Source organism: Nicotiana sylvestris, chromosome 4, assembly GCF_000393655.2.
Source record: "Nicotiana sylvestris chromosome 4, ASM39365v2, whole genome shotgun sequence".
Taxonomy (NCBI): Eukaryota; Viridiplantae; Streptophyta; class Magnoliopsida; order Solanales; family Solanaceae; genus Nicotiana; species Nicotiana sylvestris.
Window position 1 is genome coordinate 121870437 of NC_091060.1, and position 14150 is coordinate 121884586.

At 43.8% G+C, this 14150-nt stretch overlaps 1 protein-coding gene across 1 annotated transcript; it reads right to left on the reverse strand.

The window, feature by feature from the left end:
* Window positions 1-11285: 11285 nt before the first annotated feature.
* Window positions 11286-11774, reverse strand: LOC138890091 (uncharacterized). Its single transcript, XM_070173445.1, has one exon. The coding sequence runs from the start codon at window positions 11772-11774 to the stop codon at window positions 11286-11288; it is 489 nt and encodes a 162-aa protein (XP_070029546.1).
* Window positions 11775-14150: the final 2376 nt, after the last annotated feature.

The following is a 14150-nucleotide window of genomic DNA, read 5'->3' on the forward strand; positions in this document are numbered from 1 at the left end:
ACCTCAACTAAAAGCACCAACATGTCTTAAAACATTATCCAAACTTGCTCCAATCGTCAAAACACCTCAACTAACGCCAAAATCATCAAATTATATCGAATTCAAGCCTAAGTTCTTTTAAAACTTCTAAAACACACATTCGATCAAAAACCCGACCAAACGATGTCCGAATGACCTGAAATTTTGCACACATATCCCAAATGTCACAATGAAGCTACATCAACCTTCGGAATTCGCCAAAATACTAACTTCGCCAATTCAAGCCTAATTCAACACCGGACCTCCAAAATTACTTCCGGTCCTGCTCCTAAGTCACAAATCACCTCCCGGAACTAACCGAACCATCTAAATTCACAACCGAGTCCTCTAACTTATAAGTCAACATCCGGTTGACTTTTCCAACTTAAACCTTCTTGAAAGAGACTAAATGTCTCATTTCTTATCAAAATCGCTCCAAATAAATTCTAATGCGCCCAATACCGATAATGAAACATGAGGAAGCAGAAAATGGGACGAACGAGACAGTAACTCATGAGATGATGGGTCGGGTCGTCACATCCTAACTCCATAGACTCATTCTCCATGCTAGCGGACTCTTTCATAAAAGCACATGCTGGAGCCATCAAAGTAGCAACGAGGAAATATGACGTGTTCAAGATCAAGCAGAGGGATAATGAAATGTTGTGAGAGTTTGTATCTCGATTCCAAATGGAATGAATGGAACTACCACCGGTCTCTGACCACTGGGCGGTGTAGGCCTTCACTCAAGGTCTGAATGAACGAAACTTGGTGGCTTTGAAGCAGCTAAAAGAGAATCTGGTCGAATATCCCGCCGTGACTTGGTCAGACGTCCATAACCTATACCAGTAAAAAATCAGGGCCGAGGACGTCCAGCTAGGAGCTCCCTTGGGCTCAGTATACCCAAGCAGAATCTTGGCGAAGGAGCCAAAGCTAAACAAAGAAAGGTACCAACCGTACATTGAAGATAGAAGGAATGCCCCGAGGGGCAACCCACCTCGCAACTATCAAAGGATAAACCAAGGACAGAATCCTCGGAAACTCATCAACAGAGCCGGATTAGGTAGGAACACAGGGCCAACGGAGGCGCCTCGCTTGTCAGAGTACAACTTCAATGTCGATGTGTCAGACATCATGTTCGCCATCTTTGGAAATTCCTCAACGACCGAGCCAAAAACTAGTTTTAAGAAAAGGGAAACATCCAAGAAGAACAAAGCAGACGAGCCATAATATGTCATCCACACGATCTTTTGAGACGGCCTCCACTAACCGGAACGCCAAAGCCCCCTTCAGTAGAGGGACTAAGAGATAAATCGGCAAAAAAATAGCAGCCGGGAGATACGCCCTCGACCGTATCCGAATAAAGGACCGTACCGCATCCTCCAAACGAATACCAAGGATCAAAAGCGCCATCTCCATTGAGGTATAGCCATCTCCCTTTTTATTTTACATTTCATACTAACCCTCATGCAGGTGCCTGATTTAAGCAGTCAAAGTGCTAACCCAGCTCGAAGACCTTAAGGTTTTAAAGCATCCGTTGCACTCTTTTCCTTTGATCGGGTTTTTTATCCCGAAAAAGGGTTTTACCGGCAAGGTTTTTAACGAGGCAACATCCGCGTGCTACATGAGGAAGACTCGACGAGTATTGCGGGCTTCTTTTATAATCAACCCCAAATACTGGAGGGCATCCCCCAGGGTCCCATTAGTAAAATGATGTATCGGGTCAAATGGTCGAATGAACCGTGCATGTATAGTCGGTTCCCCGACAACGAAACAATGTATACTTGTGTCAAGAAATCAAAGAGTACCTTTTGTCAAAGCATTTCATACTCCAAAGGAAACTCAACATTTTCGCTAAAATGATTCCTCCGTCAAACACGTCCCAAACACTCGGAGACTAGCGTCAACAATTCGATACCCGCATGATCTCAGAGTCGGAACTCCAAACTCATAAGCCCTCAACGAGGCAGCAGGAAAATCATGAAACATCTCCAAGGCCAAAAGTGCCCCAAACACCCAAGAACTGGCGCCAATATCTCCAAAATTGCACGACCTCAGGGTCAGGATCTCCAAAATCGTAAGCCCTCAACGAGGCAATACAAAGTTTGCAAGTAATGGCTCCCAAGTCAAGAAACCCTCGAGGACTCGGGGACTATCGTCAAGCGCCATCTCCATCGACTTACCAAAACCCGAGGCCATAAGACCCCGAGCGAGTAGACTCGATCTCGTAAGACCTACGTAAGGCAGCAATTACATCTGTAAGACCTCAAGCAAGGCATGAACAATAGTTGTACCGAGTATCTAAAACTGTAAAACCTCAAAGGCATGAAAAACTTGTAAGACCTTACTAAAGGAATAAACCCGATCTCAAAGTTTCGGCTATATATCGAACTTGTAATACCCCTAAAAAGGCATACCCTCGATATAGATGCCGAAACTATCTTATTCGGGATCAAAATGGCTCCAGCCAAACACAAGTGACTTCAGTCACATGGCTGTACCAGCCAAACTAACTCGACTCAGGGACGCCTGACCATCGCTACAAAATCACAGGCCATTACTTCGAAAAGAACTGATTAACCAAGCTACCCTCGACACAGGCAAAAGAGCTTCGACCATGTCGGCTCCAAATCACAGGCTTCGAGCTACTCAGCCTCTGAGCCAAACCTCCCGAGGTGCTCGAACATCGCCGCAAGTTACTCGAAATCGAGGTTCTTCTCGAACCGACGACGGGTTAGGAAAAAATTACTTCAAAGTCCTTAACGAGAGAAAAATAAAGCCATTAAAAGGTCATTTCGACCCAAAGCGTAAGATCCATTGTCGCCAACCCACGCAATTTGGAAAACTTGAGGGTCGATTGAGCTCGAGTCGAAACCTGACTCGGAGACTGAACCCAAAATAGTTAACTATATATGCCTAAGAACAAAGCGTAAGAGCCATTGTCGCCAGCCTACGCAAACGTAAAAGCCTGAGGGTCAAATGAGCTTGAGTCGAAACCCGACTCGGAGACTAAAATCAAAATGATTGAACAAAAGCATAAGAGCTCAAACGCTAACTTATACTAAATGTCGCATCGACCAAGCGCGTAAAAGCCCCCCGGGCCAGCCTAATGAGCCCCAGGGCCGTATCATCGAATCTAAAGACTCCTACTAACTCAAGAGATCAGATTGATTTGTCTAAAATCTTGGCAAACAGAAACCTAGAAGACACAAAACCGCGAGGTCCCCCTCTTATACATACATGTAATAGAATACAAGCTCTGTTTACAACATACTATGAAATCTAAATACACAAGAACAAGAAGAAAGCAAACGTCCCCCTTGGGGACTATGGCCCAACGGCCTCGTCCTCACCATCTTCAGCATCAGACAGAAGGAACTTGGCATCATACTCCTCCGCCTTGGCTTGCTCGATCTCTTCCGAAAGATTGAAACCCCTAGCGTGAACTTCCTCGAGAGTTTCCCTCTGAGATTTGCACTTTGCACACTCTTTTGCTCGCTCAACCAAGAGTTATCCTTAGCTCAGCTTTAATACTGGCAACACTCTTCAAATAAGTCGTCGCTCTCTGATCAGCCCTAGTGCTACTCATCATAGCCTCGACTCGGTCATTCACTACCTCGACCTTCGTCTTCGAAAGCTCAGACTCGAGCCTTGCGATCATGTTCGCCCGCGCAGAATCACTCGCATGAGCGGTCCAGATTTGCATCTCCAGGGTGGAAACTTTAGCCAAAACACTCTCCTTGGCCGCAACTTGGGCATCTACATGGGCTTGCAGCTCGTCGAACTCACATTTGACCTTGCCAACTTCGCCCTAGAGCCGCTCCAGCTCCTCTATTTTGCTCTCCAACTGAAATATCGAAATGTTAACCTCTAAAAATGAAAGAAGGAGCATACGTCAACATGAAACACAAGATACCTCTCTCTCGAGGCAACTCTCGCGGCTCCGGCTTCGACCCGCCTCGCACTGCAGGGATACCAGCTCGCTTTATTTTTTCTCACAAAGAAGCTTAAGGGATTTCTATCTATCCAAAGTTCTCCGCAACTGAGCCTCATAACGAAGTAGCTCGGATTTGAGCCTATCGAAGGCTTGCAAAAGAAAATTCAATAAGAAAAGGAAAGTGTGAGGCTGGAATAGTCCCATGCCGGCTACCAAATTTACCATAAAGCTGAGCTGTTGAGCCTCACCAAAAGCCGAGCCAATGTCCGATGGCTTAGTATCCCCTGAAGCGCCATCAACAGAAACGTGGAATGTTCTTTCGAGAACGGAAGTCCCCGAAACCGAATGATCGGTCGGATCACCTCTCTTGATTCGCTGAGAAGGACTCGCTTGCTAAGAGCCTCCTTGCACCTCGAAGATTCTTTTCGTTTATCATTGACCCTCGATCCCAAGGTCAGTAGTCTCTCCTCCTCTCCCAGAGAGCACAGTATCATTTTAGAAAAATCTTCAGTACCTGCGACGACTAAGTTAGTACGTAGAAAAGAAAAACACCATTTTGGGGAAACAAGCCACCAGACGCCTACCATGATGTTTTGCCTTCCACCTCCCTTTGGACAGGTCTCGCCACCTACGCCTATCATAAGTTGAGCAGGCTGCCAGCTTACAAGACCACTCGGCCAAATCAGGGACCTCGTTCAGCAACCAAGGAGTCGGTACAAAAATGAAATGGAAAAATGTCATTACGGAGCCTGCCTCCAGTCAAAACGATGAAAAAACAGGTGTGACACTTACGTATGAAGTTCCATTTCTCAGGAAAGGGCAGAAACTCTTCAGGAATGATGTCAATAGTTCAAACTCGAACGAACTGGTTCATCCATCTACGGTCCTCGTCCTCTACACTATTAACGACAGGAGCCCGGGTGGATCAATGCTGCAGAACAATCAAACCTCGATAGCGCAGTGGCCGATATAACCTCATGAGATGACTGAGGGTAAACTCAATCCTGGCCTTGTCGGCGAAATATCTTATCGTCTGCACTATCTTCCAAAGGAATAGGTAATCCTGCGCCAAGGTAACCCGATATATCTAATAGAACTCAAGCACGACCCGGTCGGGGGGACCCAATGCAAAAGTATGCGTGTACACGCTCAAAAAACCCTCGACATAGGTCATGATGCTCTCCTTGGAGGGAGGCACTTGCAATACCATGCCTTCCCCCCCATCCGCAATCTTTTCTGATCATCTCAAGGTTTTCCTCTCCCACTGATGAGATAAACCTCAACGCATTCTCCCGATGTCCTGGAACAGTAGGGGGTCTCCCCAACATAATGTCTTTTCTCGAGGAAAGGCACCTCAAGGCCCGTTCACTGGGCACCGGCAGTGTACCACTGATCGAATGCGGAACGTAAGAAGAACTCCCTTCTCTTTGGTGGGCGAAGGTCGATGTATCAGTCATGGCTATGATAAAATGAGAAGGGGGAGATATGAATTTGAGCAAAGATTTTGAGTTGGAACAATGGGAGAACTAGCACAGAGCGCCAGGCCCTGTGGTTACTCAAAGTAGCAGAATCTCCACTTGAGAGGCAAATGAATGAATATATATGGGCAAGGCAGCGACTGATCGCCTACCCAGAGGGCGAATTAATTCTGGCCGCATTAACGTCACCTTTTTTCTAGGGAAATGTACTGACAGTACCACCCCGGGGTCCCTTCACCAAATTGCTCGAATGCTACTATCCCGTGAAATTTGTGAAGCAGCAAGGCCTCGAGGGCACCTTGCTATCACTAGAATCGGCCCTAAAGAAGCTGCCGATCTAACTTCGGGACGGGACCCGATTTAGGGGTCCCGGTCGCTCCGAATACAATTTTCGAAGAGCTAACGCCTAGAGTCGAAGGTTAACTCCGCTCGAGCGGCGAGGTAAAAAGAACAAAAAGACAGAGAGAAGAAAAACCCTTTCTTTTCATTACCAAAAATATATTTACAAGGGAAGTCTTTACAAGACTCACTCCCCCGGGGGTACATGCACAGAAAGGAGAGGGGGCAAAAGTGACACAAGGCCTACTCTTCATCACCACTGTCCCCCAAACCATCTCCGGGATCCTCGTCTTGGACGATCAAAAGCACCAACTTTATCTCCAGCTCCCGGGCCTCCTCAATTCCAACTGACAGATCAACACCCCCGGCCTTGATCTCCTCCAAAGTTTTTCTCCTCGCCTCCGCCCTGGCATGTTCGATTGCTGATCACGCCCAACTATGCCTTATAAAAGACAAAGCGGTCATTGCAAATATAATCCGTTTTGCAAGTCCGGAGTCGAATCCTCAGGAAACTGATCTATCTATTTCAACTCTTAGTGATACTATTACCAGCTCAAACAATTTCTAGATGCAAGATTTTTATCAACAAATATTGGATTTTTTTAACTAATTCAAAATGATATTAAAACTAACGATATTCTAAATCAAAGATAATTCAATGGTAAAAAGGTCTAGGGTATTGATTTCCCCAATTGCTAGTTTAAGTCTTAACTCTTTTGCTATAATCTCGCCGTAATACTCTATGAGGATTATGAGCTATGGGCTATCGCAATTATCTCTCGATCAACTTTGATAATTTACTAGGGCATTCTCTCGAACTACTCTAGCTAATAATTTATGCAGCTCTGAATTATCCCACCAAAGTTTCGTTATCTCTAACTCCACTTTTAATTTCAAGTAATAAATCTCTTCAATTATCCAAAAATGGTGTTGTTCAACAATAGTCTAACCTAGTATTCTTTCTCAAGAAACACAAGGCAATTAGACACGATTAATTAAGGGCCCATTCAATAGTTGAACAATAACATAATAAACCCGGCTCTATTATAACAAAAGTGAGTCAACACTTCATCTAACAATTGGTTCCATCAACCCTAGATTAAATGTTTAGCTACTCATAGCAAGGCAAAATAAAACTACAAAAAAATTCATATGTGCAATTGAAATAACAAAAAGAAGATGGAAAAACTCTAATGGTTGGTTGCTCTTCTCACACTTGTTCTTGCCTCCAAATTAGTCTAAAAACAAGCTTAACCTTTTGTAGGGTGAGTTTGTTAAGTTTATAAAGGGTTGGAATAAGTTTCCCCCGATTTACACTTTAGTCCCAAAAGTTCTGGGCAGTTACACAGCCTACCGCGGCAGAACGCGGCGCGACCGCCGTGAAACTCAAACATTCTGCCTCGCTTTCTTGTCCTACCACGGTCTAACCGCAGTCGACCGCGGTCGTGGTGACCTTCAGCTCAGTCCTCCTTTACCTCTTTCTTGCTTGTTTTCACTCAGGTTCTTCTTAATTAGCCTTTTATCCATATTATTGACTCCCAAAACACTCCATAGTCTCTTCCTAACTCGAATTAGTCCCTGCGAAGCAAAAGAACACCAATTAGAGTATTTTGTTATCATTTAGCCTTTAAAACAACAATAAGGCATGGTATATTTAGGGTGTAAATATCGTCTATATAGCCTATTATCAACAAACCACACTTAAATCATTGCTGGTCCTCGAGCAATCCACCACACTCTATCAGGGTTCCTTCCCTAAGCTTTTTCCCTAACGTATCACACCAAGAACAACTCACCAAAGTTGCGCCTAGTAGTGAACAACCTTTGCCTCAAAAGTCGAATCTCACGTGTCGTGCAATATTCATAATTACTCAAACTACTCTATACATAAGTCAAGACTTAACTTTCCTTCGGGAACCACATGCCCTCACGTCACACAAGAGAGTAGTTCTACAAATAATATTATTAAGAACAAGTAGGAACTCAGATAGACAAAATTCGCTCACTCTCAAAAAGAACATTCACATGACATAAAAGTGCACCATAGGCTTGCCCGTCGTGTACTACTCTTCTAATCGAGCTCATTCAGTCTAAGATAAATTAGGACTTCCATTGGTTGTAATGTAGGCTAAGGGACGGGTAGGATATATTTGGATATAGAGACTAACCTCCCTAAGTACTTTTAATACAATCACATTAACCTTCAAAATCATACTTATGTCAACCAGACATTCCACCACATTTTTATTTATAACATCCCACTCCATTAGGTGCAATTGTATCAAGTCACCACTTATCAACTACTATATTTACTCATTCTCTTTTTTTTTCTTCTTTTAAGTGGTGCTTATTCTTTTACTTTTCCAAAAACTGCACCTTTCCTCTATTTCATTGGTTCCACTCAAAAACCAAACCACCACCCCACACTTTAGCTTTTGCATATTTCAAGGCTATTCAAGTACTCATGGGAGGTAAAAGGGGTTCAAACAGATGGGCCATTCAAACAATTGGGTAAGGTTCGCAATGTGGTTGCCAAAGAAACATGCTTATAGGCTCAACGGGGTTGACTACGATGTGTTACATTTAGGTGGGTCTACTTTATATATCTGGCTTAACAAAGAAATGCCTATATCACTTCTAAGACTGAATGAAGCTACTATTTCGCTTTGCAAATACACGGGGCAAGTTTTAGGCATCAAATGTAAAGCATAGAATACAGTACAACTCACACACACATGACACATGACTCACTCCAGATTGGCTTATCAAGACACTCTCTTTTGAGTGTTCAAGTCAGTTACAAACATACAATTTAAGGCACTTTAGCAAGAGTCAACCACTGAGACTAAGCGTTACACTCTAGTGTCTACTATATTCAGATGTATCAACGCCAAGGGTTTCTCTTTCTATTTCAGCTCGTAGCCCATCAATACTAACTAAAAACTAAAAACAAAATAAACAATAACTACCTACACCCGGTTCAAGCTAAACCCTTGGAAAAGAACCGTGGTCCAAAGAAAAACCAATGGGGAGTTACTACACTACCTAAAACAAAACAAAAAAAATCTTTTTGGTATTTTCTTTAGACTTACTTCCCTCAAGAAAAACTGTCTAAAAGATCCGTCATCAGGAAGATTCCCAATGTTCCTGTTTTTTTGTTTTTTTTGTTCGACTTTTATCCCTCAAGAAACTTGTTGAGAGGTGTCCGTCTTCGGGCCAAGTCGAAGTTAACTAACATGACCCAACAATACCAAACAAACAAAAAGAAAACAACACAATGCAAAGTTATACAATTTTTTTACAACAATAGCCAACAACAGCCACCCCCCATCCTACACTTAAAACTTTGGCATATCCCCATGTCAACAAATATAAAGTAGAGTAAGGTAAGGGGACTTCCCTGAGGCTCAATCCTGATCAAAGACGGTGCCAGGATCGAGGTGACACACTCGTCCTAGTGCCTGAAGCCATCCCATGATCTTTTACTCTGACTTGGCTTGTTGAGTGGTCAAATTGTCAACTCTGGTGCCTAGGTCAGTGACAGAAGTGTGGAGATTAGCCATTTATTGCTCCAAGACGGTCAAACGGGTACTTTAGCGGGCCTATGATGGGCCCGCCTCATCAGCTCTCGGCGGTGGTGAAACAGCAGCATCCTCAGCATCCTCATCATCTTCATCATCATCCTCAACCATCACTACCGGCTCTCTCCCAATTGTGATTTTGCTAGCCCGGAACGGGGCTTTCAATAGCAGTTTCCCATCAACTCTTGGACTTTTCAGAACTCTTGCAGCATGGCACAACTTGGTAACCCGATAAGGGAAGTAAAATCCTTTGAGTACCTCTGGGGAGCGAATGAACATCTCATCATGGAGGAGCCTGGCGACATCAAAATCCTGGTGGGTCATAAAAGAGTAGATAGTTGCTGCTCGTGGCCCATTGACATCGGTAGTATTGCTGGAGGGTAGCAACCGACTGTTGATAATTGTGAGCCAACACTTAGCCTCCCAATTGAGAGACTGTGAGTTTAATGTGATCCGGTGCTTTATCCATATATGTTCCCTGTCAGGCACACATATTGCTTCGAGAATTGGTGCCCACCAGATAGTTGGGAGATGAGAAGCAATGTAGGTATCTCTATCCCCAGTGAATACTGGCAGCCGGTACACTCGGCGGATGGCCTCAAGGGACGCATTTACCCAGGTGTTTCGTACTGTGACCACCCCATTCTCATGCTCCGGGCAGTTAGCATAGAATTCCCTAACCATCTGTACATTCGCCTCCTCCGGTTCCTTAAAGAAGATGTACCGCTGACACCTCCTCAACTCAATAAAGATATTCGGACATTCCACTTACAAGGCTTCCCGGTCAATATGCACTTCAGGTAACAATTTTTTGGACACCTTGGCATTATACCTGTCTTCAGCTGGTTTGGAGACAAACCTAGCGTGGTCAAACTGTTCTGCACTAGCTTGACCCCGAGCTCTCGAAGAACTGTCCAGTCCACTAGCGGAGGACCCTGTGGTACGTCTCTTCCTAGATGGATGCATTGTACCTGCCAAAAACAGAATCTCCTATTAGTGAGGGTTTGAGTTGTGTGAACCCTGGGTGGTTACTTAGACTTTACTTCTACCATGGCCACATTAGCCCTTAGAACTCCATTGGAGCAATTCCACAAACACCTTGTGAGCAAGGAACTATCCTAACACATTTAGCCCTCATGGAAACATCAATTTATCCCCCAAATCAACAATTTGTACTTCACCATTCCACCCCACAACAATTATTCTTACAAACACAAGCACACACTTCTCTACAACATTGTGCAAACACTTCTCTACAACATTGTGTACATAACCCACAAAAGGCAGAAAAGAAAATCAAAGGAAAAAAATTCTACTATAAATACTACACAATTAAAGCATTGACTATGGAAAATACTAAAATAAAACACAAGAGAAGAGGGAGAGAAGCTTGCCATACCTGGATGTATGAAAGGGTGAGAGAAATGGAGGTTGGGGGAGATGGGTTTATGTGTGAGAGAGGTGAAGAAGAAGAAGAAGAAAAGAGGAGAGAAGATGTTAGGGTTAGAGAGAGAGAGATGAAGGGAAATTAAGTGGGGAGAGGGGCAGTTGTTTTGATTTTTATTGGGGGGGGGGGGGTAGAAAAGAAAAGAAAATAAATAATATTTTTTTTTTGTAAATCTACTTACCTGGGCGACAGAATCGTCGCTTCTCACCGCGGTCGACCGCGATCCCGCCACGACCACGTGAGTGAAAGAGCTCGAGGCAGAATGTTGACGTTTTACCGCGGTCATGCCGCGGTCACCGTGGTCATGGTGGATTACATCAGCCTGAGGCAGAATACCTCTATTTTGCCGCAGTCGATCCGCGGTTGCGGTCACAAAGATTTTTTTTATAAGGAGGTTACAGAAGAAAATAAAAACAACAACATTTGTGGGTTGCCTCCCACGCAGTGCCTGATTTAACGTCGCGGCACGATGTATGCTTTGATCATCACTCCTCATTCGCGTATTGGGGCTCTTCCAAAGTTATTATCTCTCTATCCCCTTTTTCTTCTGCCACTCCAAGGTAATGTTTCAACCTTTTCCCATTTACTGTGAACTTATTCGTCCCATCTTCTGATTCAATCTCAACAGCTCCACTTAAGAACATTTGCACCACTCTGAAGGGTCCTGACCATCGAGACTTCAACTTACCCGGAAACAATCTCAATCTCGAGTTGTATAACAACACTAGATCTCTGGATTTGAAGTTCCGATCCAAGATGTGCTTATCATGCATTAGTTTCATCCTTTCTTTGTATAATCCAGCACTCTCAAATGCCTGGAACCTGAATTCCTCTAGCTCATGTAACCTAGTGACTCTGTTGGTGCCTGCTATCTCCATATCCAAGTTCAATTGCCGTAATGCCCAAAGTGTTTTATGTTCAAGCTCTACCGGAAGGTGGCATGCCTTTCCAAACACCAACTTGTACGGTGACATACTGATTGGAGTTTTGAAGGTTGTGCGGTACGCCCACAATGCATCATCCAGCTTCTTCGCTCATTCGGTTCTTGTTGCGTTCACTATTTTTGTAAGGACACTTTTAATTTCCCTATTTGACACTTCGACTTGCCCACTCGACTGTGGGTGATAAGGGGTGGTCATTTTATGATGAACTCCATACTTTTCCAACAACCGTGCGAATGCTCTATTGCAAAATTTGGTTCCACCATCACTGATTATAGCTCTCGGGGTGCCAAAATGTGTGAAGATGTTTTTCTTGAGAAAGCATGTTACCCCTTTTGCATCATTGGTTGGGAGAGCCACCGCTTCGACCTACTTGGAGACATAGTCAATCGCTATCAATGTATATTTGTTACCATACGAGCTGACAAACGGCCCCATAAAGTCGATTCCTCATATGTCAAAAACCTCCACCCCTTGAATTGTGGTCATTGGCATCTCGTGACAGCGAGATATGTAGCCTTTCCTTTGGCATTCATCACAACTTTTGACCCAAACGTGGGCATCCTTGAATATAGTTGGCCAATACAAACCCGATTCCAACACTTTAGCTGCTGTCCGAATTCCTCCAAAATGTCCCCCATATGGTGAAGCATGGCAAGCCTGCAAAACAGAATGTTGATCTTTCTCGGGGATACACCTCCGGATCATGTTATTACACATATTTTAAACAGTAGAGGAGTTCATAAGAACTAATCTTTTGAATAATAACTAATCTTTTGAATTGAGAAGAGTTCATAAGGTACAATACCGCCTGCTAAATAATTAGCAATATTAGCATACCATGGCGTTTCCTCTATTATCACTGCTAGTAACTGTTCATCCGGGAATTTCTCTATTATATCCTCAACCTCTACCTTCCTTTCAGCTCCTTCCAACCTTGATATGTGGTCAGCTACTTGGTTCTCTGTCCCTTTTCTTTCCCAGATCTCCAGATTGAATTCTTGTAGCAAAAGAACCCAGCGAATCAAGCGGGGCTTTGACTCCTTTTCTATCAGGTACCTAATTACTGCATGGTCAGTATTAATAATAAATTTTGAACTAATCATGTATGACCTGAATTTGTCGAATGCAAAAATGATAGTCAACATCTTTTTTTCTGTCATGGTGTAATTGAGTTGTGCACCGCTTAGCATTCTTCTTGCATAGTAAATTGGGTGCATCAGTTTATCCTTTCGCTGCCCCAAGACTGCTCCTATAGCATAGTCACTTGCGTCGCATATGAGCTCGAACGGTTGCTCTCAGTTGGGTGCAACAATGATGGGTGTAGTCACTAGTCTCTTCTTCAGCTCCTCAAATGCCAACATGCAATCATTAGAAAACACAAAGGGCTGATCCTTTTCAAGGAGTTTACATAAAGGGTTAGGAATCTTAGAGAAATCTTTTATGAATCGCCTGTAGAACCCGGCATGCCCAAGGAAACTTCTCACTGCCTTTACTGAAGTAGGCGGTGGCAACTTCTCAATCACATCAACCTTAGCATGGTCAACCTCGATTCCTTTACTAGACACTCGATGCCCCAAGACTATCCCTTCTTGTACCATAAAATGGCACTTTTCCCAGTTCAACACTAAATTTGTCTCCACACATCTTCTGAGCACTCTTCTTAAATTGTGAAGACAGTCCTCGAATGAATCCCCCACCACGGAGAAATCATCCATAAATACCTCCATAATGTCTTCAACCATGTCCGTGAAAATGGCTAACATGCACTGTTAGAATGTAGTCAAGAACAGGTGAAGGATGTTTTTTCTCTGTCCTTGGGGGCTATTGAGATCTGGTTGTACCCCGAATATCCATCCAAGAAACAGAAGTGAGATTGCCCAGCCAACCTGTCCAACATTTGGTCAATAAATGGCAAGTGAAAATGGTCCTTTCAAGTGGCTGTGTTCAATTTCCGGTAATCTGTGCAAACCCGCCATGCCGTGACTGTACGAGTCGAGATTAACTCGTTATTCTCGTCATTCCTCCTTTTTTTGGCACACACTGAATAGGGCTGACCCAATTGCTGTCAGAGATGGGGAAGATGATACCCGCAGCTAGCCATTTGATCACTTTCTTCTTCACCACCTCTTTCATATTTGGGTTCCGCCTTCGTTGATGTTCTCTAGAAGGTTTGTGCCCTTCTTCCAAGAGAATCTTGTGCATACAAAAAGCTAGGTTGATACCCTTTATGTCTGTTATGGTCCAACCAATAGCAGTCTTACATTCTTGTAACACCTATAGGAGTTGCTCTAACTGCATAGCTAGCAAACTGGATGATATAATAACAGGTAAAGTCGAATTAGGCCCTAAGAAAGCAAACCTAAGGTGAGCTGGAAGCGATTTCAGCTCCAGTCGGGGTGGTTCCTC